Source organism: Lithobates pipiens, unplaced genomic scaffold, assembly GCF_037356315.1.
Source record: "Lithobates pipiens isolate NorthernLeopardFrog02 unplaced genomic scaffold, aLitPip1_a1.2 Scaffold_30, whole genome shotgun sequence".
NCBI classification, from domain to species: domain Eukaryota; kingdom Metazoa; phylum Chordata; class Amphibia; order Anura; family Ranidae; genus Lithobates; species Lithobates pipiens.
Genome location: NW_027507791.1, coordinates 30,142,278 through 30,169,845, shown reverse-complemented (window position 1 = coordinate 30,169,845; position 27,568 = coordinate 30,142,278). Strand labels below are relative to the sequence as shown.

General features: G+C 47.9%; 2 protein-coding genes across 8 annotated transcripts in view; both read right to left on the bottom strand.

Moving 5' to 3' along the window:
- Nucleotides 1-875, bottom strand: part of TUFT1 (tuftelin 1) — a 47,771-nt gene extending 46,896 nt beyond the window's left edge. The window contains exon 1 of the mRNA XM_077463891.1: nt 834-875. Within this exon, the coding sequence (XP_077320017.1) occupies nt 834-860 (27 nt within the window). The 5' untranslated portion in view covers nt 861-875. The remainder of the gene's footprint in view (nt 1-833) is intronic.
- Nucleotides 876-5,496: 4,621 nt separating this feature from the next.
- The window catches only part of CGN (cingulin), a 94,413-nt gene continuing 72,341 nt past the window's right edge, over nt 5,497-27,568 (bottom strand). For 6 of the 7 annotated variants that reach the window (XM_077463885.1, XM_077463883.1, XM_077463888.1 and 3 more), the window contains 12 exons: nt 27,315-27,527; nt 25,620-25,826; nt 22,568-22,825; nt 22,255-22,425; nt 19,721-19,882; nt 17,756-17,845; nt 16,812-16,895; nt 12,727-12,845; nt 11,928-12,036; nt 11,029-11,192; nt 9,111-9,169; nt 5,497-5,756 (listed from right to left, as the gene is read on the bottom strand). In XM_077463885.1, coding sequence (XP_077320011.1) covers nt 5,680-5,756; nt 9,111-9,169; nt 11,029-11,192; nt 11,928-12,036; nt 12,727-12,845; nt 16,812-16,895; nt 17,756-17,845; nt 19,721-19,882; nt 22,255-22,425; nt 22,568-22,825; nt 25,620-25,826; nt 27,315-27,527 — 1,713 coding nt within the window. In that variant the 3' untranslated portion in view covers nt 5,497-5,679. Of the gene's footprint in view, nt 9,170-11,028; nt 11,193-11,927; nt 12,037-12,726; nt 12,846-16,811; nt 16,896-17,755; nt 17,846-19,720; nt 19,883-22,254; nt 22,426-22,567; nt 22,826-25,619; nt 25,827-27,314; nt 27,528-27,568 lie in introns of all 7 variants that reach the window. The other variant, XM_077463889.1, reaches the window with a different exon arrangement.

The following is a 27,568-nucleotide window of genomic DNA, read 5'->3' as shown; positions in this document are numbered from 1 at the left end:
ACATCAGTCTCTGTACAGAGGAGCTTACGCTCTAATGTCCGCTCCCCCCACAGTCACATCAGTCTCTGTACAGAGGAGCTTACACTCTAATGTCCCCTCTCCCACAGTCACATCAGTCTCTGTACAGAGGAGCTTACGCTCTAATGTCCGCTCCCCCCACAGTCACATCAGTCTCTGTACAGCGGAGCTTACACTCTAATGTCCCCTCCCCCCACAGTCACATCAGTCTCTGTACAGAGGAGCTTACACTCTAATGTCCCCTCCCCCCCCCCCACAGTCACATCAGTCTATGTACAGAGGAGCTTACACTCTAATGTCCCCTCCCCCACAGTCACATCATTCTCTGCACCAGAGGAGCTTACACTCTAATGTCCCCCCCCCCACAGTCACATCAGTCTATGTACAGAGGAGCTTACACTCTAATGTCCCCTCTCCCACAGTCACATCAGTCTCTGTACAGAGGAGCTTACACTCTAATGTCCCCTCTCCCCCACAGTCACATCAGTCTCTGTACAGAGGAGCTTACGCTCTAATGTCCGCTCCCCCCACAGTCACATCAGTCTCTGTACAGAGGAGCTTACACTCTAATGTCCCCTCCCCCCACAGTCACATCAGTCTCTGTACAGAGGAGCTTACACTCTAATGTCCCCCCCCCCCCCCCACAGTCACATCAGTCTATGTACAGAGGAGCTTACACTCTAATGTCCCCTCCCCCCCACAGTCACATCAGTCTCTGTACAGAGGAGCTTACACTCTAATGTCCCCTCCCCCCCACAGTCACATCAGTCTCTGTACAGAGGAGCTTACACTCCAACGTCCCCTCCCCCACATACCGCCTTGATGTGGAATGATCCTTTCATATTCCATGCAGGAGTTTTGGATTGGTAATACGTTGGCACACCTCGGTTACCGGAGGGACGATTGTGTCAGTTAGTGACCTTCGATCCTCACCTCTGTGCTACTTGTAATCACATTCTTCACGCTCATAAACAACTTTTACTTGCTACATAAAAGCCGTTGGGGGTGCTACAAATCCCAGCATGGCCTGACAGGTGGAGGCACCCCGTGTTACATTATAAACGAGGCAGAGAAAAGTCCCACATCCAACAAAAACATCCACCCGGAAAAAAAACCCCAGCATGTATGGACCACAAGAGGTGGATACCCCACTTGCCCGACCAGGGTAGCTGCAGCCAACTCCTCGGAACACAAATGATGTTCCCTTCTCTTCCAGCTCTGGCCTCGGGAGAGAAAGCGAATATTCCAAATGTTTATTTTGATCTTAGATCTATATTGTACAGGCAAAGATGGTGGACACCTGACCATCATGTCTATATGATCTTCTTTGACATCTTGTTCCAGAACCATGGACATTATCATGGTGTTGCCCCCCCCCCCCCCCCCCCTCCTCTTTTGTGACTGTACCAGCCTTCACCCTCCTACGAAGGCTTTCCACAAGATTCTTGATTGTGTCTGTGGGAACCGGTGTCGGTTACGGATGTTGGATGCTTGCTGGCTCGTACACAGGACCTCACATTTGGGCAACCAAAAAAAAAAAAAAAAAACCTGGCTCATAATTGATGTTCCAGTTCATCCCAAAAGGTATTTGGTAGAGTTAAGGTCAGAGCTCTGTGCAGGACGTTCAACTTCCTCCACACCAAACTTGGATAAACTATGTCTTTCTAAAGCTGGCTTTGAGGTCCAGGTACTGACGGACCTGGCTCCCACATCAGGCCTCATGTAGGCCAAAGAAATTTTTTTTTATCTGGCTCACAACCTTCATTCCAGTTCATCCCAAAGGTGTTCAGTAGGATTGAGGTCAAAGCTCTGTGCAGGATGTTCGATTACCTCCACACCAAACTGGATAAACTATGTATTTCTAAAGCTGGCTTTGGGGTCCAGGTACTGATGGACTTGGCTCCCACATCAGGCCTCATGTAGGCTACCGAAAAATGATCTGGCTCAGAACCTTCATTCCAGTTCATCCCAGAGGTGTTCAGTAGGATTGAAGTCAAAGCTCTGTGCAGGATGTTCTACTTCCTCCACACCAAACTTGGATAAACTATGTCTTCTAAAGCTGGCTTTGAGGTCCAGGTACTGATAGACTTGGCTCCCACATCAGGCCTCATGTAGGCTACCGAAAAATGATCTGGCTCAGAACCTTCATTCCAGTTCATCCCAAAGGTGTTCAGTAGGATTGAGGTCAAAGCTCTGTGCAGGACGTTCAACTTCCTCCACACCAAACTTGGATAAACAATGTCTTTCTAAAGCTGGCTTTGAGGTCAGGTACTGATGGACCTGGCTCCCACATCAGGCCTCATGTAGGCTACCGAAAAATGATCTGGCTCACAACCTTCATTCCAGTTCATCCCAAAGGTGTTCAGTAGGATTGAGGTCAAAGCTCTGTGCAGGACGTTCAACTTCCTCCACACCAAACTTGGATAAACAATGTATTTCTAAAGCTGGCTTTGAGGTCCAGGTACTGACGGACCTGGCTCCTACATCGGGCCTCATGTGGGCCACCGAAACAAAAAAAAAAAAAGATCTGGCTCAGAACCTTCATTCAAGTTCATCCCAAAGGTGTTCAGTAGGATCGAGGTCAAAGCTCTGTGCAGGATGTTCTACTTCCTCCACACCAAACTTGGATAAACTATGTCTTTCTAAAGCTGGCTTTGAGGTCCAGGTACTGATGGACCTGGCCCCCACATCAGGGCTCGTGTAGGCCACCGAAATTTTTTTTATCTGGCTCACAACCTTCATTCCAGTTCATCCCAAAGGTGTTCAGTAGGATTGAGGTCAAAGCTCGGTGCAGGAAGTTCGACTTCCTATACACCAAACTTGGACAAACTATGTCTTTCTAAAGCTGGCTTTGAGGTCCAGGTACTGATGGACCTGGCTCCCACATCGGGCCTCATGTAGGCCACCGATAAAAAAATGATCTGGCTCACAACCTTCATTCCAGGTCATCACAGAGGTGTTCAGTAGGATTGAGGTCAAAGCTCTGTGCAGGACGAGCTCAAGCTCCTTCACAACAAACTGGCCAAACGATATCTTTATGGAGCTGGCTTCGTACACAGGAGGACGTGTTAGGCCTGATGTGGTGTTCAATGGCTTTTCTAATGCCTTTGATGACCACATAGCTTCGTTGATATGTTTAAAGTACTGTGCACTCCTACACTTCATGGCCAAGATTTGTGGACGCCTGACCATCACACCTACACGAGTTTGTTGGAATTCACATTCTAAAACCATGGACATGAATATGGAGTTCCGTACCCCCACCCCCTCCATGATCTTGCCCATTAATATGCCCCCTTTGTGGCTTTAGCAGACTCCATCCTCCTGGGAAAGTTTTCCACAAGATTTTGTAGTGTCTGTGGGAACTGGAAAGATCCGGCTCACGCGTCGTTGGGCACCAAAACGAATACTGAGCTTACAATCGATGTTCAGATTCATCCTGAAGGTATTTTTTTTTTAGGGTTGAGGTCAGGTCTCTGTGCAGGAGGCTTCAATTGCCTCAACAAATTGGTCAAACCACGTCTTTATGAAGCTGGCTTTGTACACAGGACGACGTGTTATCCCTGACACAGTGGTCAATGGCTTTGATAACCACAGTGACCACATAGCTTTGTTGATATGTGTATAGTACTGTGCACTCCTACACTTCATGGCCAATATTTGTGGACACCTGACCATCACATCTATAGGAGTTTGTTGGACACCACATTCCAAAGACATGGACATGACTCTGGCGTTCTACTTTCCTGTCTTCCTCCCCACCCCCATAGTCCTGACCATTAATATACCCCCTTTGTGATTATAACATCCTCCGCTCCTCTGGGAAGGCTTATATAGGGCATTTGTGTTGTCAACTAATGATGTTGGATGAGAAGACCTGGCTCACAATAGTTTTTTTCCACTTCACCCCAACGTTCTTCAGTAGGGTTGCGATCAGGACTCTTTGCTCCGAGTTCCTCCACATAAAACTGGGAAAGTTTCTCACAATTTGTGCCCATTAGCGAGAGCAGCTATTGAGGTTGGATGAGAAGACCTGGCTTATGTGCCCGCACATTGGGCACGAAAAAATATCTAGCTCACCATCTTCATTCCAATCCATCCCAAAAGGTATTCAGTAGGGTTGAGGTCAGGACACTGGAGTTCCTCCACACTAAACTGGTCTTTCAGGTCTTTATGGAATTGGCTTTGTACACAGGGGACAGTCATGTTGGAACAGAATAAGGTCTTCAAACAGTTACCACAAGGTTGGAAGAACACAATTTTCTACAATGTCGTGTTAACAGGACCCTTCACTGGCTGATATTTCAGACAGGTCCTCCTCAAACCGACCAGAACTGTGTTAGTTCGGAGTGAGAACATCAAATTTTAGTGCAAAGTGCCCCGGGAGCAAAATGTAAATCTTCATTCCTTTGTCTTGAAGTGTCTCTGTAATTCTGTGAAACAGCCTGCAGCTTCAAGAAACTTCTGCAGAACTCTGGAGAGAGGGGGGGTGCGAGCTTCACGCCCAGGTGATTGCGAGTAAGGTGCCGTGACAACAGTGACGAAAGTGTCTGTCTTCTCAAAAGAGATTTATGGCTGTTGATCCGGCTGCCGTGAGAACTGGACGTCAAAATCATTAGCCAAACAGGATTACAGTCCTTTAAAGGGCTTCTCCACCTAAAAGTCATATTTTCATGTTTTGAGGCCTGCTGTGCCGATTATGAGGGGTTCCCACAATCCCTGTGCTGAGTTCCCGGGTCTGTACACCTGCCGTGCCCATTATGAGGGGTTCCCACCATCCCTGTGCCAAGTTCCTGGGTCTGTACACCCGCTGTGCCCATTATGAGGGGTTCCCACCATACCTGTGCTGAGTTCCTGGGTCTGTACACTCGCTGTGCCCGTTTTGAGGAGTTCCCACCATCCCTGTGCCGAGTTCCTGGGTCTGTACACCTGCCGTGCCCATTATGAGGGGTTCCCACCATACCTGTGCTGAGTTCCCGGGTCTGTACACTCGCTGTGCCCATTATGAGGGGTTCCCACCATCCCTGTGCTGAGTTCCCGGGTCTGTACGCCCGCTGTGCCCATTATGAGGGGTTCCCACCATCCCTGTGCTGAGTTCCTGGGTCTGTACACCCGCTGTGCCCATTATGAGGGGTTCCCACCATACCTGTGCTGAGTTCTCGGGTCTGTACACCCGCTGTGCCCATTATGAGGGGTTCCCACCATCCCTGTGCCGAGTTCCCGGGTCTGTACGCCCGCTGTGCCCATTATGAGGGGTTCCCACCATCCCTGTGCTGAGTTCCTGGGTCTGTACACCCGCTGTGCCCATTATGAGGGGTTCCCACCATCCCTGTGCCGAGTTCCCGGGTCTTTACACCCGCTGTGCCCATTATGGAGGGGTTCTCACCATCCCTGTGCTGTATATTAGTAGTGAACCTAAGGAGTAAGACTATATGATGAGAAGATTTTGGCACCATAACAAAAAAGAAAGCCAACCAATTATGTACAAATTCAAGTCGATTTTTATTAACGTATCTGTGCGCAGCGCACAAAGAAAAGCACTCGCAGATCAGATACAAAAAAAATCACATCTCCCGATATACAAAGAATTCTCATTCTGCAGATGAAACAAAAATTAGCTTCTTCAAACGCCCGACTGGCATACAAATTCCGATCGGGACTTCAGCGTAATTCCTGAGGGAGGTGCGAGGCGGCAGGACTCCTCCCACCCCAGTGCGATGTCACTGAGGTCCTGACATCTGCAAGTTTATAGAATATATTTATATAGAATGTGTTTCATATAGGCATATATATATATATATATATCCCCCCCACAATAGATTTATACGATCGATCAAATATACATAAGAAAGTTGCTCTGTAAAAGTTGTAGAGAGGAAGCGGCTTAAAGAGGACCAGTTACATGATTAACATGCACTGAACTGCAGGTTGAATGTTGTACCTTTAAAAGGTTCTTTTCTTCTGTACACCTCGGGGGGCCCATGATTCCCAACGCACATTTCCTGTCCTCCAACATCGCAGGTAGGCTCAGCATTGGCCCCTAATCTAGTAGTGCATTGTGGGACATTGGAGGGCCGGGATATGGTACCAGGGCTCCGAGTCATCGCAATGCTGATGACCACAGAAGCGTACGTGCGGGTTTTAGGGCTCCTAGGTACCTTTTTAGATGCGTCACATCAAGTATGAATTCGCCCCTTAGGAGCTCTTCAGCTTTTTAACCGAATAAAAGTACCAGTCATGGTCTTCATTTTGGGGTTGTGTTGGTGGATTAAGTTAGTTTTAACAATGGGTTCCTTTTAAAATGTGCAATTTTTGCAGTTCTATGCACTTTTCAGCCATCGTGTTTTAACAACCGTCCCTTCAAGGATGGAACGTAGGCGTAGCCTGCCAAGGTTATACTGCTGCCTCCAGGAAGGATTGGCCATAAACCCTCCTTTATCCAGCATGCCTCGGTTTTCTGGTAAACAAAGGGACCTGTGACCTTCAAGGAACTCCAAGGAATTAGGCAAGAACAAACCCCTTTTAAGTTATGTCTTTGAGGGTCCAACTGAGGGATGGCCAACACAGCAAAAAACACTACAGGCCTCAAAAGGGGGACTAAGGACTGCCTGCAGCCCAAGAGGCATCTGAAGGACCAAACGCCTGAATCTGAATTATGAGATGAACCTCCAACTAGAAAAGGAGAGCCACACCAAAAGGAGCCAACACAGGATCAATCTGAAAGAAGAATGAGGTGAACCCCCAACTAGAAAAGGGAAGCCCAACGTAGGATCAAACTGAGGATCCAGACCAGGATGATGGGTCACCATCAAAGTGAGAGAATCCACGTGGAAGGAACACCGAACCTGAGCGGAACAACCAGCAATGACCAAAAACACAGGTGGAGCAAGAAAATTCTAACACGGAAAATGGGACAGATAACACGGTGTGGTGACCGAACAGCAAAAAACAACAAAAACAAACACTACAGGTCTCACAAGGAGGACTAAGGACTGCCTGCAGCCCACCAGCCACTTGAAGGACCAACACCTGAACCTGAAGGAAGAATGAGGTGAATCTCCAAATAGAAAGAGAGAGCCAACCAAAGAAGCCAACAGGTGGTCAACCTGATGGTCCAGAACAAAATGACAGGTTAGCACCAAAGTGAGAGACTACATGGAACACCCAGCAAGGACCAAAAACACAGGTGGGGCAAAAAAATTCCAACAAGGAAAATGGGACCGACAACATGGTGTGGTTACCAAAACAAAACACTACAGGTCTCACAAGGAGGACTGCCGGCAGCCCACGAGCCACTTGAAGGACGAATGCCTGAAACTGAAGGGTGAGGTGAACCTCCAACTAGAAAGGGGAAGCCCAACCAAAGGAGCCAACATAGAATCAACCCGACTCTCCAGACCAAGATGAAGGGTCACCACCAAAGTTGAGAGACTAACATTCGAAGGAACACTGAAACTGAGCTAAACAACCAGCAATCATCAAAAACCCAACAAAATATTTCAACAAGGGGACCTCCATCCCTTCTAACTTCAAAAGAAGAAATAAAATATAGCCATGGGACTTATTGGAGGTACTACAACACTGTAAGCAATTTATACACATATAAAAACGAAAACCTTATTTCGCACCCAATGCCGATTTACATAATAACCATATACTCAAATGGCCCATTTGTTTTTTTTATATTTGGTATATCTGTGTTGTATTTAATTCATAGACACCCTGTCAGTTGCATTGACTCCTGAAGAAGTGAATTGGTTTTACGAAACGCGTTAACGTAATGCAATATATTTCTCTGTCACATACGAGCTTTATGATTGACAAAATGTATGTACAAGCCATTTGGAGATATGGCTATTATGTAAATCAGTATTAGGTACTATATAAGATTTGAATTTTTGTATGTGGTTTTATGTCGAAAAAAGTCCCATGGGCAATTCTATTTTTTGCCTTTTTCTCAGCAGAGCTGGTGGACAGGCGTCCAAGGGGACTAGCAAAAACAAAACTAAGGCATGCTGGGTAAGGGAGGGGTTATACTAGGGGCTGGCCTATGACTTTTTGCCAGCGTTTTAGTGTTCCTGTAGGTGGCAGTCTAACCCAACTGTATCGCAAGTCCTGTGTCCATTAATGGATGATGAAGAGGTAACTTTGTGCGAACCTACCTTCATTTCCACCCTTATTTGTGGGTTGTTTTCATATTAGAAGAGGAAATCTGATGGCAGTTCTTAGTTATGGCTTTACCGCAAAAAAGTCTTACAAAACGTGATAAAAAATAAAATAACAAAGCTCTCCCTTAATACAACTTTTACAGACGAGTCCTCTTTGCATGCCATTCCCCCCCCCCCATAACAGAGCTTACAGCCATATAGCCCGGTAATAAACAAAGGTACAAAACATGCAACATGGGGAAAAAAGTTGGTGGGCCACACCCTGGGCATCTCCGCCCATGATGAGGAGGGTTTGCAAGGACAAGGACGCAGGCAGTCAATGAAAGTTTGAGGCTCAGGCGGTCTCTACTGGCAGGCGGAGGTAATACAAGCGTTGTTGAGGCACTGGGTGGGTCTAGCTGGAGAGGTGGGTCTAGCACCATGTACGGTCTTTTATATCACAAGGCCACACAGAGCGGGAGCGCAGCAAGGGTCGGGCAGAGGGCTGGTTACATCAGCGGGATGGCCGACCTTCAAATGGGAGACAAAAAAAACGCACGGAAAGGCACAGCGGGCTACATTCACCTCTTGTGCTCCCAACGGTGCAGCAGATGCCAGCGATTATGAATTCTCGGGAGGAAGGTGCTAGGCAGAGCCATACAATGGTCTTTATGTCGCCGACACCCAACAGTGCAAAATATGTACATTCAGGATGGAAGCTCCTCAGTGGACAGCTGGGAAGATGGAAGATGAAGGAAGCAGGATGCACAGTTTGGTTGGGTCTGGTCGAAGCGTAGCAGTAAGCCGGGCCCCCCGCTGCGCCCATAACAGTCATGTCACATGATAAAGCCTTAGGGTTGCGTTGGTGGCCGGTCGTTCAGCAGGAGCTGGTCTGCAGATTACTCTCCGCCAGCAGTGAGGTGATAGAACTCGGGTCGTACTTGCCATCAAATTCACCATCAGAACTCAAGTCATCGTCAGCGGTGGGACGGACCGGCTTTCGTCTGTGAAGAAGAGCGTGGATTGTAGGATTAGAAGATATGTGGAAGAAATATTATTATGGAATATATTTCATGTCAAAGTAATTCTCAGATGACATGGAGGGCACAGAAATATCAAGAAGTTCTGGAATATTTTTCGACTCTACAATGTAGAGCAGGGGGTCAGCTACACTTTTCTACTTAAGGGCTGGATTAAATGTATGTGAATGCATGGAGGGCCACATTCACCTGCTAAATAAATTAAGATAATAAAATTGGGGCCCCTTTACATTACACAGCTGCGGTACCCTTGGACCCCTTTACATTACACAGCCTCTGGACCCCTTTACATTACACAGCCCCTGTGCCTCTGGACCCCTTTACATTACACAGCCCCTGCGCCTCTGGACCCCTTTACATTACACAGCCCCTGCGCCTCTGGACCCCTTTACATTACACAGCCCCTGCGCCTCTGGACCTCTTTACATTACACAGCCCTTGTGCCTCTGGACCCCTTTACATTACAGAACCCTCCTGCATATTACACATCCCCCCTGCACATCACACAGCCCCCCCCCCCTTGCACATCACACAGCCCCCCCCCCCCTTGCACATCACACAGCCCCCCCCCCTTGCACATCACACAGCCCCCCCCCCTTGCACATCACACAGCCCCCCCCCCTTGCACATCACACAGCCCCCCCCCCTTGCACATCACACAGCCCCCCCCCCCTTGCACATCACACAGCCCCCCCCCCCCTTGCACATCACACAGCCCCCCCCCTTGCACATCACACAGCCCCCCCCCTTGCACATCACACAGCCCCCCCCTTGCACATCACACAGCCCCCCCCTTGCACATCACACAGCCCCCCCCCCCCTTGCACATCACACAGCCCCCCCCCCTTGCACATCACACAGCCCCCCCCCTTGCACATCACACAGCCCCCTCATATTACACAGCCCCAGCTCTGCCCTTTCCTACCTTGCCCCATGCAGAGAGGGAGCTGAATGAGAACACGGGAGAGACACACAGCAGTGCTGATAAGACAACGGGAGCTTCCGAACCACCTATCAACCAATCACCTGGAAAGTTAACTCCAGAAGCTCCAGCTGTCTTATCAGCGCTGCTGTGTGTCCCTCCCGTGTTCTCATTCAGCTCCCTGCACCTACTTAAAATTTCCACGGTCCGGGTGCACATGAATTCATCAGGTACACCGTCAGGCCGCACATTTAGCAGCTGCGGGCGGCCGGGTGTGGCCCATGGGTTGCTGACCCTGATATAGAAGAAGTCAGGAAGTTTCAAAACAGTGAAACGGAATTTGGCATACTGAGCTGTCCAAATGCCAAATCTTAAGTGTTCTCCCTCAGTGGGGAACCTCTAAGTGTGACCTTCTAAAGGGAGGTGGGGGGGGGGGGGAGAAGTGGGTACGAAAAAAGAAACATGGAGGGGGCTGGGGGGGGGGGGGGGGAGAGTAGAGAGAAATGTGCCAAGAAATGAGAGGGAGATATAGCGAGAAACATGGAATGAAAAGAGAGAAGGGGCATAGAGATTAACATGGAAGAGGGGGCATAGAGATTAACATGGAAGGGGGGGCACAGAGGGTAACATGGAAGGGGGGGCACAGAGGGTAACATGGAAGGGGGGGCACAGAGGGTAACATGGAAGGGGGGGCACAGAGGGTAACATGGAAGGGGGGGCACAGAGGGTAACATGGAAGGGGGGGCACAGAGGGTAACATGGAAGGGGGGGCACAGAGGGTAACATGAAAGGAAAGGAGGGGAGATGTAGAGAGAAATGTGGAAGGAGACCAATGTATCAATATTTGTGATATCAGAACTTTGCTTGCTGGTTGCGGTATTGGTTGGTGACCCTCTCTTACCTCGCCTCTTTCTCCAGTGATTTGAGTCGAGCCTGTAGCTGTTCATTCATCTCGTGTTGTTCCTCCAAATCTCGCACGGCCTTCTTTCGCATCCCTTCCAGGCGCTCGATCTCCTCCTCTGCCTCATCCAGCTGCCTCTTCAGAGCCTTCACCCGCAAGTTGAGCTGCAGCCAGGAGGGAAAAAAAAAAACCACAAGAGGTGCATTAATACAAGGTGATACTCGTGCAAGGGTCTCAAAACTTTCTAAAAAGGGCCAGTTTGTTCTCCTTCAAAAATTTAAGGGGGCTAAACTGTGGCCAGGGGGAGTAGAAAATGTCCTGGTGTCAGTGGGAGCAAACAATGCCCCATCATTGGTGTTAGTCGGAGGCAGAATGCCCCATCAATGGTGTCAGTGGGAGGAATAGTGCACCATCATTGGTGTCAGTAGGGGGATAGCGCCCCATCGGTGTCACTGGGGGGGATAGTGCCCCATCATTGGTGTCACTTGGGGGGGGGGGATAGTGCATCACATCATCTTTGGTGGAAGTGGGGGGGCATAGCGCCCCCCACTGTCAGTGGGAAGAACTATCCCCCACTGCGGGAATAATACCTCAAGGGCTGGCTAAAGGCAAGCAAAGGGCCACATCTGGCCCACAGGCCACCGCTTGGAGACCATTGCTCTAATGGATCAGGAACCAAGGGTTCGTGGTATATCTTCTCAACATAAACATTACTGAAACTGTAGTTTAGATGCCAACACTAACAAAATTCCTGTGTGAGAAGCACCAGGCAGAAGCCAACACCTCGGTTTACACACAAGACCCGCAGCAATGACAGGACTCCAAGTGAAGCAGAATAACTTCAGCTTCTATGCGGTAGAATTGTTGCACCCTTGACCACAATATTATCGTGCCTTCACCTGATCCTTCTGGTCATTGACTTGGAGTCTCTCGTCTTCCACTTGGATGTTCAATTCCTTCAGCTTCCTCTCCAGCTTGCGGTTGGAGGACAGTAAGGTGCTCTTCTCCCTGGGAGGACAAGGCATGAAGATCATAAAAAGCAAACATTCCATATCCGATGACCTATATTCATCAATATTCTGGGGTGTATTATAAATAGCAATACTGTAGGTTTACACTGGAGCCGCCCCACCAACAACAAGCATTGTTCTCATCTCATAGATAGATCTCATCATGGAGTTTCACAACACCGGGGTGACATCAGTAGATTGGCAGGAGCCTCCCTCTGGGTGTGGATTACTTCATAAACATGAACTTCAGCCTAAAAGCCCAACTGGTGTAAAGGTGACCCCGCCATTTGTTAAAAGTGAACCTGTGCTTTGTCTGTGCCACCAACAAGGTCACGTTAATGGTGGTCCCACGCGGAGCTTATACTTTCCTCCCCTACAATCTCGGGCTTCATCTAGCAGCCACCAGGAGCAAAAACAACAATACCTGGTACTGCTGGATAAGGGGAGCATAGGGCTTACTCCCCTCTGCATCATGTGACAGCGCTGCTGCTTGGCAATTGGGTGTTTAGACATCAAAAAGGGTGGGGAAAGAATTCTCAGCCCTATGGTAGTTCCAGCACTTGACTAGGGCTTTCCTCATTCCTGATGGCCAATTGGAATGGTGAAGGGGGCCACCATAAAAGGGAACCTGTTGCCTTGCTCTCTCTGCGTTTACACATTAAGGGCTATGATCTCCGGCCTCTCGTACCTCTCCTCGCTCTGCAGTCTCTCCTGAACCTCCTGCAACTTAGCCTCCAGCTGGGACAAGTTGGCGCTGGGCTTTTGCTGCCCCTCCATGCTGGCCAGGCGACTCTTCAAGTCTTTGTTCTTCAAAAGGAAATAAAAAAAAAAGAAATGTACATATAAAATTATAAATAATGAATACATTGCTTGGTTAGAAGAGTAGAGAAATAGATCTGGTGATATGAGAACGAATACAGCTCTCGGTAAAAGTCCTGGCAGGAACATGTAGACCAAGGATCCTCAAACTACGGCGCTCCAGCTGTTGTGGAACTACACATCCCATGAGGCATTGTAAGACTCTGACATTCACAGACATGACTAGGCATGATGGGGATTGTAGTTCCTGAACATCTGGAGGGCCATAGTTTGAAGACCCCTGATGTAGACTCAACACCACCTCCTGACGACGAAACGCGTAGGGGCAGGACTTTGCCATGCAACACGTCATTTCCACACAGTGGAGCTCATGCTGGCTCTAGGGAACTGCGGAGCAGGGGCAGCCATCTTGAGACATCGGCAGATGGTTCCATGTGCCAGGACAAGGGCACCTGCTTTGTGAGTGGACATTATTTTATGTATTTTGACTTAAAAAAAAACAGAAAAAAAAAAAAACAGTATTATGCTAATACTCTTTATGGTCTTTTCCTCTTCCTGAGCCACGTTAGGGATACTGATCCATTGGACTATTCAACACATAGAAGCCAGATTGACCTTCCTTGGTGTACACTAAGGGGGTCCATACTAACGGGTGAGTGCATACCTTGGTGGGGGCACAGAACGGGGTTTGCAGTGGAGCACTAGTGGATGCACGGAGAACATATTTGAAGAATATTTTGTAGCGGCACAGAGATACTTTAGGGCCCATTAACTTTTTTGGATGGACTTTTAAGCAGTGAGGGGAAAAAAGTATTTGACCAATTGCGGATTTTGTACGGTTGCCGACTGACAAAGAAATGATCAGTCTATCATTTGTGATTTCAACAATGAGAGACAGAATAACAACAAAAATGTCCAGAAAAACGCATTTCACAAAAGCTAAAACTTGATTTGTATTTTTAAATGAGTAAAATAAAGTATTTGATCCCCTATCAGCAAGCTTTCTGGCTCCCAGGTGTCTTTTATAAAAGGTAATGAGCTGAGCTAATCTCAGCTTGTTACCTGTATAAAAGACACGTGTCCACAGAAGAAATCAATCACATTCCAATCTCTCCACCACGGCCAAGACCAAAGGGCTGCCCAAGGATGTCGGGGAGAAGATTGGAGACCTACACAAGGCTGGAATGGTCTACACAAGACCATCGCCAAGCAGCTTGGTGAGGAGACAACTGTTGGTGCGATTATTCGCAAATGGAAGAAACGCAAAATAATTGTCCACCTCCCTCGGTCTGGGACTCCATGCAAGATCTCACCTCGTGGAGTTTCAATGATCATGAGAATGTTGAGGAACTGGCCCGGAACTACATGAGAGAATCTTTGTCAATGATCTCAGCTGGGACCATAGTCACCAAGAACCGTGAAGGGCTGAAATCCTGCAGCCTCCGCAAGGTCCCCCTGGTGAAGAAATCACATGTACAGGCGGGTGTGAAGTTTGCTAATGAACATCTGAATGATTCAGAGGAGAACTGGATGAAAGTGTTGTGGTCAGAGGAGACCAACTCAACTCGCTGTGTTTGGAGGAGGAGGAGGAATGCTGCCTATGGCCCCAAGAACCCCATCCCCCACCGTCATACATGGAGGTCCTATGACTCCCAGAACACCATCCCCGCCATCATACATGGAGGTCCTATGACCCCAAGAACACCATCCCCCACCGTCATACATGGAGGTCCTATGACTCCAAGAACACCATCCCCACCATCATACATGGAGGACCTATGACCCCAAGAACACCATCCCCCACCGTCATACATGGAGGTCCTATGACTCCAAGAACACCATCCTCCACCATCATACATGGAGGACCTATGACCCCAAGAACACCATCCCCCCACCGTCATACATGGAGGACCTACGACCCCAAGAACACCATCACCCACCATCATACATGGAGGTCCTATGACTCCAAGAACACCATCCCCCGCCATCATACATGGAGGACCTATGACCCCAAGAACACCATCCCCCCACCGTCATACATGGAGGACCTACGACCCCAAGAACACCATCGCCCACCATCATACATGGAGGACCTACGACCCCAAGAACACCATCACCCACCATCATACATGGAGGTCCTATGACTCCAAGAACACCATCCCCCGCCATCATACATGGAGGTCCTATGATCCCAAGAACACCATCCTCCACCATCATACATGGAGGACCTATGACCCCAAGAACACCATCCCCCCCGCCGTCATACATGGAGGACCTACGACCCCAAGAACACCATCCCCCCCACCGTCATACATGGAGGACCTACGACCCCAAGAACACCATCACCCACCATCATACATGGAGGTCCTATGACCCCCAAGAACACCATCACCCACCGTCATACATGGAGGTCCTATGACCCCAAGAACACCATCCCCCACCGTCATACATGGAGGTGGAAACATTATGCTTTGGGGGTGTTTTTCTGCTAAGAGGACAGGACAACCTCACCGCATCAAAGGGACGATAGACGGGACAATGTGCCATCAAATCTTGGGCGAGAACCTCCTTCCCTCAGCCAGGTCATTGCAAAACGGGTTGTGGATGCGTCTTCCAGCACGACAATGACCCAAAAAACATACCACCAAGGCAATAAAGGAGAAGAAGCACATTAAAGGGTCCTGGAGTGGCCTAGCCAGTCTCCAGACTTTAATCCCATAGAAAATATGTGGAGGGAGCTGAAGGTTCGAGTTACCAAACCTCAACCCTGGAAACCTTCATGACTTGGAGAGGATCTGCAAAGAGGACAAAATCCCCCCTGAGATGTGTCTGCGAACCTGGAGGCCAACTACAAGAAACGTCTGACCTCTGTGATCGCCAACGAGGGTTTCTCCACCAACTACTAAGTCATGTTTTTGTGAAGGGATCAAATACTTATTTCACTCATTAAAATGCAAATTTATAACTTTTTTTTTTTGAAACGCGTTTTTCTGGATATTTTTGTTGTTATTCTGCCTCTCACTGTTATAACAAACCGACCATTAAAATTATAGACCGACCATTTCTTTGTCCGTGGGGCAAACGTACAAAATCAACGGGGGATCAAATACTTTTCCCCCCCTCCCTGTACACGTTTTTAGCAGCAGAACTAATAATCAATATTTATTTATTTTTCATTACATAAAAAGAAAAAACTCAAATGGTAAAAACGGCTTCGTTTGGCTCTATTAAAAAAAAAAAAAAGAAGATTAAACTAAAAATACTGGCAGCACCAAGATGTCTCTATGGTGATGGCGCCGTCATGGCAAATCAGAGGAACCATTGAGAATTCTGCACCACCTGCAGGTCGAGCGCGGCACTGCTTCATATAGAGAAAAACACAACTGGAGCGGAAAATCCCCAGGATCAAGAAAAACCACCACAAACTTTATTACTCAGCATTCATGATATAACAAAGTTGATAAAAAGGTTCTAAAAAAAAAAAAAGCCTAAACTTTCTTGTAATGTGGTATTTTTGCCAAGAACACTGACCACACCGCCTCTGCCAGAAGAACTTGAGGCAGCCAATTAGCATCAGTCTCCTTGGGTCAGCCTTCCAAAGATAATCGGCAAAGACCAGGTGACCTCTATGGGGGGGTACCCCTAACAGCAGGTTTCCTACTACTTTAGGTCTGCTTTATGGCTGCATTTGGCCACATTACCGCGACGCATGGCGTTCTATGCCACGGGGTGCATCATTGGCATTCCTTTTATAATAGCACCCAACGAGCATGCAAAACACTTCCATCCAACGCACCGACTTACGGCATACTAGAAAGAAATGAAAACGGGTGCAATTTTTAGCCTTCAGGCATAAAAAAATAAAATAAAAAATGAACGGCAACGCGTGATAGGCGCCAACACTTTCTCTGTTCAGATTACGGACACCGAGAAACGCTCGGCAGGGGCCCCCACCTGTCTTTCCAGGGACACTTTGTCACACTCCAAGTCCTGCCGACTGGTTCGCTCCTGCATTAGCTCCGCCCTCAGCTGATCCATCTGTAGAAAGGAGGAAACATTAAAAGTAAGAAAAACTGCGACACGGCTTTCCCCTACAGCGGGGGGTATCCAAACTTTCTAAAGGAAGGGCCACTTTACTGCCCCTTAGACCTTTGTGGGGGGGGGGGGTTGCTGGACTGTGGCTCGTGGTGGCAGAGAATGGTACCAGTGAAAAGATTAATCTCCCATATTTAATATCAGTGGAGAAATAGTGCCCCATCACTGGTGTCAGTGGGGGGAATAGTGCCCCATCACTGGTGTCAGTGGGGGGGAATACTGCCCCATCACTGGTGTCAGTGGGAGGAATAGTGCCCCATCATTGGTGTCAGTGGGAGGAATAGTGCCCCATCATTGGTATCAGTGGGAGGAATAGTGCCCCATCATTGGTGTCAGTGGGAGGTATAGTGCCCCATCTTTGGTATCAGTGGGAAGAATAGTGCCCCATCACTGGTGTCAGTGGGGGGAATAGTGCCCCATCACTGGTGTCAGTGGGGGGAATAGTGCCCCATCACTGGTGTCAGTGGGGGGAATAGTGCCCCATCACTGGTGTCAGTGGGGGGGAATACTGCCCCATCACTGGTGTCAGTGGGAGGTATAGTGCCCCATCTTTGGTATCAGTGGGAGGAATAGTGGCCCATCATTGGTGCCAGTGGGAGGAATAGTGCCCCATCATTGGTGTCAGTGGGAGGAATAGTGTTCCAAGGGTCTGATAAGGTTAGGCAAACAGCCCCCGGGCCACAACGCCACGCGTTGTATACAGAATTATCCCTGGACAGAAAACATGTCTCTGCTCCATTCTGAGAAATTCACACAGCAAGGGTATTCTCATCGGGGGGTCCATGTAAGATTTGGGGGGTTACCTGGTCTCGGCTGCGGTTTATCCGATCCGTCATCAGCTCCACCGTACTCTTCTCTTCATCCAGCTCCGCCTCCAGACGCTTCATTTTGTCCTGGAGAAACAGAACCCCGCCTTATTATCCAATCAAGTGCCCGGAAGCGAAGAGTGTCAGCAAGGAGCTTCCGGCCCTTTCCTGAATGTTACACTCCCGACATTTTACTCCTAATAAAGGTTTTCTAATTACTGTTCCGACACTTGTTGTTTACAAGTAAAAATCTGCATTTCTTTTTTGGTAGAAAATTACTGAAAACTCCCAAACATTATATATATATAAAAAAAAAAACTAATTAGGCAAAGGCCTTAGGGAATAAAATGGCTGATAATTTTTTTTTTTGCTAGAAAATTACTTAGAACCCCCAAACATTTATTTTTATTTGTTTTTAAGAAGAAGGAGAGGGAAGAGAAAGAAAAGGAGAAGTAGGAGAAGGAAGAGAAGAAGGAAGAGAAGGAGGAAGAGAAGGAGGAAGAGAAGGGAGAGAAGGAGAAGGAAGAGAAGAAGGAGGAAGAGAAGGGAGAGAAGGAGAAGGAAGAGAAGAAGGAGAAGGAAGAGAAGGAAGAAGAAGGAAGAGAAGGAGAAGGAAGAGAAGAAGAAGGAGAAGGAAGAGAAGGAAGAAGGAAGAGAAGGAGAAGAACCAGGAGGAGAAGCAAGAGAAGGAAGAGAAGAAGGACCAGGAAGAGAAGGAGGAGAAGAAGAAGGAAGAGAAGGAGGAGAAGAAGAAAGAAAAGGAGGAGAAGAAGAAAGAAAAGGAGAAGAAGGGAGAAAAGGAGGAGAAGAAGAAGAAGGAAAAAAAGGAGGAGAAGGAGAATGAAAAGGAAGAGGAGAAGAAGGAGGAGAATGAAAAGGAAGAGAAGGAGAAGAAGGAGAATGAAAAGGAAGAGAAGGAGGAGGAGAATGAAAAGGAAGAGAAGGAGAAAGAAGGAGGATGAGAAGGAAAAGAAGGAGAGGGAAGAGTAGGAGGGGAAGGAGGAGAACAAGGGGAAGGAGAAAGAAGAAGGAAGATAATGTAAAAGGAAGAGAAGGAGAAAGGAGGAGGAGAAAGAAGAGAAGGAGAATGAAAAGAGAAGGAGAAGGAGAAGAAAGGAAGGAAGGGGGAGAATGAAAAGGAAGAGAAGGAGAAAGAAGGAGAAGGAAGAGAAGGAGAAGGAGGAGAACAAGGGGAATGAGAAGGAAGTGAAGGAGGAGAAGAAGGAAGATAATGGAAAGGAAGAGAAGGAGAAAGAAGGAGGAGGAGGAAAAGGAAGAGAAGGAGAAGGATGAGAACAAGGAGGAGAAGAAGGAAGATAATGAAAGGGAAGAGGAGAAAGAAGGAGAAGGAGGGGAAGGGGGAGAACAAGGAGAACAGGGGGGAGGAGAAGGAAGTGGAGAAGAAGGAGAAGGAAGAGAATGAAAATGAATAGAAGGAGGAGAAGTAGGAGAACAAGGGGAAGAAGGAGGAGAAGGAAGTGAAGGAGGACAAGGAAGATAATGAAAATGAAGAGAAGGAAGTGAAGGAGGAGAAGAAGGAGAAGGAAGATAATGAAAAGGAAGAGAAGGAGAAAGAAGGAGGAGAACAAGGGGAAGGAGAAGGAAGTGGAGAAGAAAGAGAATGATAAGGAAGAGAAGGAGAACAAGGAGAAGGAAGGAAGAGAAGAAGGAGGAAGAGAAGGAAGAGGAAGAGAAGGAGGAGGAAGGAAGAAGAAGAAGAAGGAGGAGGAGGAGGAAGAGAAGGAGGAGAAGCATCTAATGCTAAAAAGGGGCTTTCATTCAAGAAGTGATTCAGACCTCTGCATCAATTTTATATATATATTCAGGTAAGAAAATTATTCATGTGTCAAGTTATCCGACACATGCTCGTGCTTCTAAAATTTGGCCTGGACATGTCGGTTTCAATAATCCCTGGGCGCAAAAGGGTTAAAGAGTGCAGACTGGACAGAACAGAGGACTCACCTCCAGCACTTTCACCTGGCGGGAACGGTCGTCCTGAGAACGTCTCTTGGTCTCCACGTCTTGCTCCAGATTCTGCAGCCTTTGGCTGACCAGCTCCTTGTCCAGCACTGCATTCTCCCTCTCCGCTTGACTGTCCTGCAGAGCTTGCTTCAGCCGCTGCACCTGAGGATGAAGGAAAGACACGGTGTCAGAGCGCCACCCGGTGACCGGCAGGAGAATTTCTCCAACTGATACCAATAATTCTACAGCTACCTACAGCCAGTTTATTGCTGGATACCATCCAGATTTACATCAGATTATGGTGAAGATGGCCATGCATCATTGTGTGCGGTGCATGCGGTACTGTCCAATAAGAAAGACCAGCACCCGCCCTGCTGACTCCTCCTCCCAACTGAAGATGCATATGGCACGATTTCTGCTAGGAAAGGAGGGGAGAACGTTCCTCCTCTGGGTCATTCAGCTGTGTATGTGTAATTTGAGATCCTGCTATAAAAAGGTATGTATTCACAACACAGCAGTAAACCAGCTACATAAAACTCTGTAGTACCATGCTCTCCGCCTAGTGGCTGCAAAAGGGTAAAACAAAAAATATAAAAGCCAAAAAATGATTTCTCTCTCTCTCTATATATATATATATATATATATATATATATATATATATATATATATATATATATATATATATATATATATATATATATATATGTAAATAATATACTATAATGGGAGGGATCTACTGTTGAGGGAGGAGTGGTATATTGCTGGCTGCTGGAGGGTCTATCAATGCTGTCAAGATGGGTAGGGGCTGGAACCTAGGGATTGGGGTGTGTGTGTGTGTAATTATATATATATATATATATATATATATATATATATATATATATATATATATATATACACATATACATATATACACACACACACACACACACACACACACACACACACACACACATATACATACACACACACACACACACACACACACACACACACACACTTTTGTAAATAATATTGTAAAATATTTTCTTCTCTCTTCTCATGTGACAACACTGAAGAAATGACACTTGTCTACAATGTAAAGTAGTGAGTGTACAGCTTGTATAACAGTGTAAATTTCCTGTCCCCTCAAAATAACTCAACACACAGCCATTAATATCTAAACCGCCGGCAACAAAAGTCAGTACACCCCCTAAGTGAAAATGTCCAAATTGAGCCCAATCAGCCATTTTCCCTCCCTGGTGTCATGTGACTCATTAGTGTTACAAGGTCTCAGGTGTGAACGGGGAGCAGGTGTGTTAAATTTGAGGTTATCGCTCTCACTCTCTCATACTGGTCACTGGAAGTACAACATGGCACCTCGTGGCAAAGAACTCTCTGAGGATCTGGAGATACTTGTTAGATCTTGTTGCTCTACATAAAGATGGCCTAGGCTATAAGAAGATTGCCAAGACCCTGAAACTGAGCTGCAACACGGTGGTCAAGACCATACAGCAGTATAACAGGACAGGTTCCTCTCAGAACAGGCCTCGCCATGGTCCACCAAAGAAGTTGAGGTCACGTGATCAGCGTCATATCCAGAGGTTGTCTTTGGGAAATAGACGTATGAGTGCTGCCAGCATTGCTGCAGAGGTTGTAGGGGTGGAGGTCAGCCTGTCAGTGCCCAGACCATATGCCGCACACTGCATCCAATTGGTCTGCATGGCTGTCATCCCAGAAGGAAGCCTCTTCTAAAGATGATGCACAAGAAAGACCACAAACAGTTTGCTGAAGACAAGCAGACTAAGGAGATGGATTACTGGAACCATGTCCTGTGGTCTGATGAGACCAAGATAAAGGTATTTGGTGTCAGATGGTGACAAGCGTGTGTGGGGGCAACCAGGTGAGGAGGACAAAGACAAGTGTGTCTTGTCTACAGTCAGGCATGGTGGTGGGGGTGTCATGGTCTGGGGCTGCATGAGTGCTGCCGGCACTGGGGGGCTACAGATCATTGAGGGGACCATGAATGCCAACATGTACTGTGACATACTGAAGCAGAGCATGATCCCCCCTCCCTTCAGAGACTGGACCGCAGGGCAGTATTCCAACATGATAACCACCCCAAACACACCTCCAACACCACCACTGCCTTGCTAAAGAAGCTGAGGATAAAGGTGATGGACTGGCCAAGCATGTCTCCAGACCTAAACCCTATTGATCATCTGTGGGGGATCCTCAAACGGAAGGTGGAGGAGGGGAAGGTCTCCAACATCCACCAGCTCCGTACTGGGAAATAATGGCGACCACAAAAAATATTAACACTTTGGGCCCAATTTTGACATTTTCACTTAGGGGTGTACTGACTTTTGTTGCCAGCGGTTTAGACATTAATGGCTGTGTGTTGAGTTATTTTGAGGGGACAACAAATTTACACTGTTATAATTTGTATATATATATATATCCACACTTGATACATTATAACGATCCTTTGACCTTCTATCCTAGATGTTATGAAAAGATTAATAAAACAGATGCCTCTGATCTCGGCTACCCACCTCTTCTTGCATCCGGCTAAGATTGAGTTGCAGTCTCTCAGCCTCGCCTGCTCTCTCCTTGGCCTCTCTCTGAGACTCGTTGACCTCCTTGCGAGACTTCTCTTTGTATTCCTCCAGCTGTGTCTGCAGCATCTCTAAGGAACCACGGGACTCGTTTGACATGCTGTCCAGCTACGAGATAAGAAACACAGAAAACCCATTAACCTTAAAAGTAAAACTGTGTCTAGGCCATAGACCTGCAAAGGCCACCAATTACAGTAGGGCCCGCCGGCCTGGGGGGCCTCGAAATATCTTGTGAATTCTTCGCCCTCACCTCTCGGGTCAGTTTATCCATGGATTTGTCAAGCAGCCTCTTCTGCTCCTCCAGCTCATTCTTTGTCTTCTTCAGTAGATCCTTCTGCCTCATCTCCTCCTGGTAACACTCTTGTAGTTCATCGTACTCCAGTGTCAGCCTTTTCAGGCTCCTCTGAGCCTCGTCCAGCCGGTTCTCCATCTCCCGTTTTGCCATGGCAAATTCATGTTCTTGGTCTGTGGCTTGCCCCAGAGATTCCTCCATCCTCTTCTTCTCAGTCTGAGAACCAAGATAAAAATGTTGTTATTCCCTGACAAGTCTTCTAAATACACTTGCTTGTTCTGTATAAACAGGATAGATATGGAAGCTTCCACTTCTGTCTGTTCATAGGGCTGTTGGTCTTATTCTGACTGCAATACTTGTCATTGACCAAGAAGAATGGGTTCAGCCACTAGAAGTCCAAGAAGATGTGGCCATCCCTCCAAATGACTGAGTTCACGGGGCATACAAAGCCAACTCCATTAAGACATGGTGTGACCAGTGTGGTGTGGAGGAACTTGAGCGTCCTTCACAAAGCCCCGACCTCAACCCTACTGAACACCTTTGGGATGAATTGGCACGCTGATGGTGAGCCAGGTCTTTTTTGATGCCCGCTGTTGGTCTTATTCTGACTGCAATACTTGTCATTGACCAAGAAGAATGGGTTCAGCCACTAGAAGTCCAAGAAGATGTGGCCATCCCTCCAAATGACTGAGTTCATGGGGCATACAAAGCCAACTCCATTAAGACGTGGTGTGGAGGAACTTGAGCGTCCTGCAAAGAGCCCCGACCTCAACCCTACTGAACACCTTTGGGATGAATTGGCACGCTGATGGTGAGCCAGGTCTTTTTTGATGCCCGCTGTTGGTCTTATTCTGACTGCAATACTTGTCATTGACCAAGAAGAATGGGTTCAGCCACTAGAAGTCCCAAGAAGATGTGGCCATCCCTCCAAATGACTGAGTTCACGGGGCATACAAAGCCAACTCCATTAAGACATGGTGTGACCAGTGTGGTGTGGAGGAACTTGAGCGTCCTTCACAGAGCCCCGACGTCAACCCCACTGAACACCTTTGGGATGAGTTGGAACGCAGATGATGAGCCAGATCTTTTTTGGTGCCCAGTGTGTGGCACACAAGCCAGGTCTTTTCATCCAACACCCGTACCTGCCCTCACTAATGGGCACAAATTGTGGGAAACATTCCCAAAAGAGTAGAGCCAGTTTCAAGAAAGACATGGTTTGACCAGCTTGCTGCAGAGGAACTTGAGCGTCTTACACAGAGCTCTGATCTCAACCCTACTGAACACCTTTTTTTGGTGGAACTGGAACACTAAATTGTTCCAGTTTTTTTTGGGGGGCCCCCCAACATGAGGCCTGATGTGTGAGCCAGGTTTTTATTTTGGTGCCCATTGTGAGGCCCGAGCCAGGTCTTTTTATCCAGCACAATACCTGACCTTAGAAATGGGCACAAATTCCCATGGACAACCTCCAAAATTCTGTGGAAAGCCCTTTCCGAGAGTGTGGAGGCTGTTATAGCCACAAAGGCGAGCAAATTCCATATTAACCACTTCCCGCCCCGTAGGAGGTCATATGACGTCCTGAAATTGAACTGGAGATATGGGGATGATGCTTGCAGCTATAGGCATCATCCCGGTAGCTTTCTTTTTTAGCCAGCGATTCCTCGTCATATAAAAGCCATCCTAGGAGCTGATTAGCCGCTGGATGGCTTTTACAGGCAGCAGGAAGGGTCCCACCCCCTCGATTCCACCATCCACCAGCACCTCACTGGTGTAATCAGAGAGCCTGGGATCCAATCCAATGGTGGTGCCGGCTTACCAAAGATCTGCCTGTGGACCAGATGGTCTCTACTGGTCCATCTCTATGAACCTGAAGGGCTGGAAGGTCTCTATTGGTCCATCTCTATGATCCTGGAGGGCTGGAAGGTCTCTATTGGTCCATCTCTATGATCCTGGAGGGCTGGAAGGTCTCTATTGGTCCATCTCTATGATCCTGGAGGGCCGGAAGTGACGTCATGACATCACTTCTGGCTCTGGCAGATCTAAAAAACTGCCATTTCTTTTCCTGGAAAGCAAAGATCCATTTATTTTTTATTTTTTTATCTAATTTATGGACCCCAGATCAGGAGAGATCTGGGGTCCATAAAGAGGACCTGTCATGCAATATTTTTTTTCATCACAAGGGATATTTACATTTCTTTTGATAGGAATAAAAGTGATAAAAAAAAAAAGGAGTGTAAAAATAAATAAATAATTTTAGAGCACCCCTGTCCCTTTGCGTAGAAGTGAACGTATTCATAGGTTGCGCCCACATATGTAAACGGTCTTCGCACCACGCGTCAGGTTTTTATCATTATACACGATTCATATAGGGTCAACGGTTTACGCATCGCTTTCAAATGTAGAGGGGGGGACAGCACAAATACAGTATAGTCCAATACAGGGGGGCCCGGCTCGTAAAGCTTACATTCTAAAAGGGAGGGGGTGGTGGTACAAAAAGGTAATGGCTGTAGGGGCTGATTTGATGGGGGTAGCTCAGGTACAGTTCTTAAGTGGGTGTGGGATAGGCTTCCCTGAATAAAATTAGTTTTTAAGGGATCTCCTAAAAGGTTGACAGAGTAGGGGCTGACTGGATATACCGGGGTGAAGGGAGTTCCAGAGGATGGGAGAGGCTCTGGGGAAGTCCTGAAGGCGAGCATGGGAGGAGGTCACAAGGGAGCCAGAATGCCAGAATTGGGTTGAAGTGGTGAATGGCCATAGTTTTGGAATGGGATGTCCAACAAGATCATAGGGGTGCGATGTTCAGGCGTCGATAAACTTTGGGCCATATAGTGTATTGATCTATGTTGTGTCTAGCCACCAGAAACCTTGATCTTAAAATTAGGGAAGCTATAGAACAAGAGTGGTCCATCAATGATTGATACCATAATAATCGCCCTCAGAGTGGGCACGCAGTATATCACTCTGTAGAGTGACGGTGGATCAGGTCAACATCTATAGATATATCTATAGTCACCTCCATTCTGCCAATTTTTTCCTTAAGACGACCCTCGGCCCTCTGCAGGTCATCACAGAACGTCTTCAACTCCTTCACCTGAGCCTCCAGCCCCAGGATCTGTCTCCTAAGGTCGTCGTTTTCATCCCGTGCGTCCTGCAGATTGTGTTCAATGATCTGTCGTGTGTGCTCAAACTCTGCCTTCTCGTCTTCCATCTTCTTCTTTATCTAAGGGAACCAAAGAGAGAAACTCCGCCTCTAAATATATTTTCAGTGATAAATGCGTCCCCCCCCCCCCCCATAACATTACAGCAGTGCTTGCCAACCTTTCAGACCTCACAACCACTAAACTCACAATTTTGAATCCTGGGGACCGCCAACATGAATTTTACAGGCCTTATACGCACACACACACACACACACAATGCTCCTCTCCCCCTGGATCACACTGCTGCCTTATACACACACAATGCTATTGCTAACTGCCCCATCTTCCTGGATCACACTGCTGCCTTATACACACACACACAATGCGTCGGCTCTCTGCCCCCCTCTTCCTGGATCACACTGCTGCCTTATACACACAATACGTCGGCTCTCTGCCCCCCCTTCCTGGATCACACTGCTGCCTTATACACACAATGTGTCGGCTCTCTGCCCCCCTCTTCCTGGATCACACTGCTGCCTTATACACACACACACAATGCGTCGGCTCTCTGCCCCCCCCTTCCTGGATCACACTGCTGCCTTATACACACAATGCGTCGGCTCTCTGCCCCCCTCTTCCTGGATCACACTGCTGCCTTATACACACACACAATGTGTTGGCTCTTTGCACCCCTCTTCCTGGATCACACTGCTGCCTTATACACACAAACAATGCATCGGCTTTCTGCCCCCCTCTTCCTGGATCACACTGCTGCCTTATACACACACAATGCGTCGGCTCTCTGCCCCCTGTTCCTGGATCACACTGCTACCTTATGCACACAATGCGTCGGCTCTCTGCCCCCCTCCCCCTGGATCACACTGCTGCCTTATACATTATACACACAATGCGCCGGCTCTCTGCTGCCCCCCCCCCCCCCACGATCACACTGCTGCCTTATTGACACAAAGCTCCAACTCTCTGCCCCCCCCCCCCCCCATCCCACTACTGCCTTATACACACACAATGCTCCCGCTCTCTGCCCCCTCCTCGGATTGCACTGCTGCCTTTTACACACAATGTTTTGGCTCTCTGCCCCCCCCCCCCACCCCCGACTTATCATTGGATCTCACCTCCTTATCCATCTATGTGCTCGAGCTCCCTCCCACAGCCTGCTATCAGCGCTGCCATTGGAAGTCCCCTCCTACACCTCCGGCGTTCTGCACTACTCCTGGTGCCTCCCTCTGAGTTCACACAGGAACTGGAACTACAGAGGAGGCATTAGGTATCACTGTGTTCTTACAGTACTGACTGTCAGCACACACTGAGAACCGCACCCCTTTGGGGCCACCAGAATGTTCTTCTCATCCACAGACCACTGGTTGGCGACCGCTGCACTAGTGTATACACTATGACTACATTGTTATCACTGCAGGGTCCTTTGGTGGTCCCAACAGTTGACCGTCTGTTTCCTAAGCACCAAATCAGATTTAGGCTCTCAGATTCTAGGAGTAACACTTGTCTGTCTCATTCTACTTTCTGAAGAACATCATCAACGTCTGCCTTACCCTGAGAAGCTCATCGTAGTCTCTTTTGGTTTGCTGAACCTCACGGCTGTACTGTTCTCGTATTTTTTCTGTCTCGCGATCATGTCCGGACACCTCATCTTTCAGCGCCCCCTTCAGGGCAGAGAGCTCCCTGTCCCTTTGGTACAGAGTCTCCTCCACCCTCTGCATTTCCTGAGACATCTGGTTCATCTGATCCTGGAAGTTCTGCGCCTCCTGTAGGTGAGAGTGTTATATAGGCCATGAAAAGAAGAGTG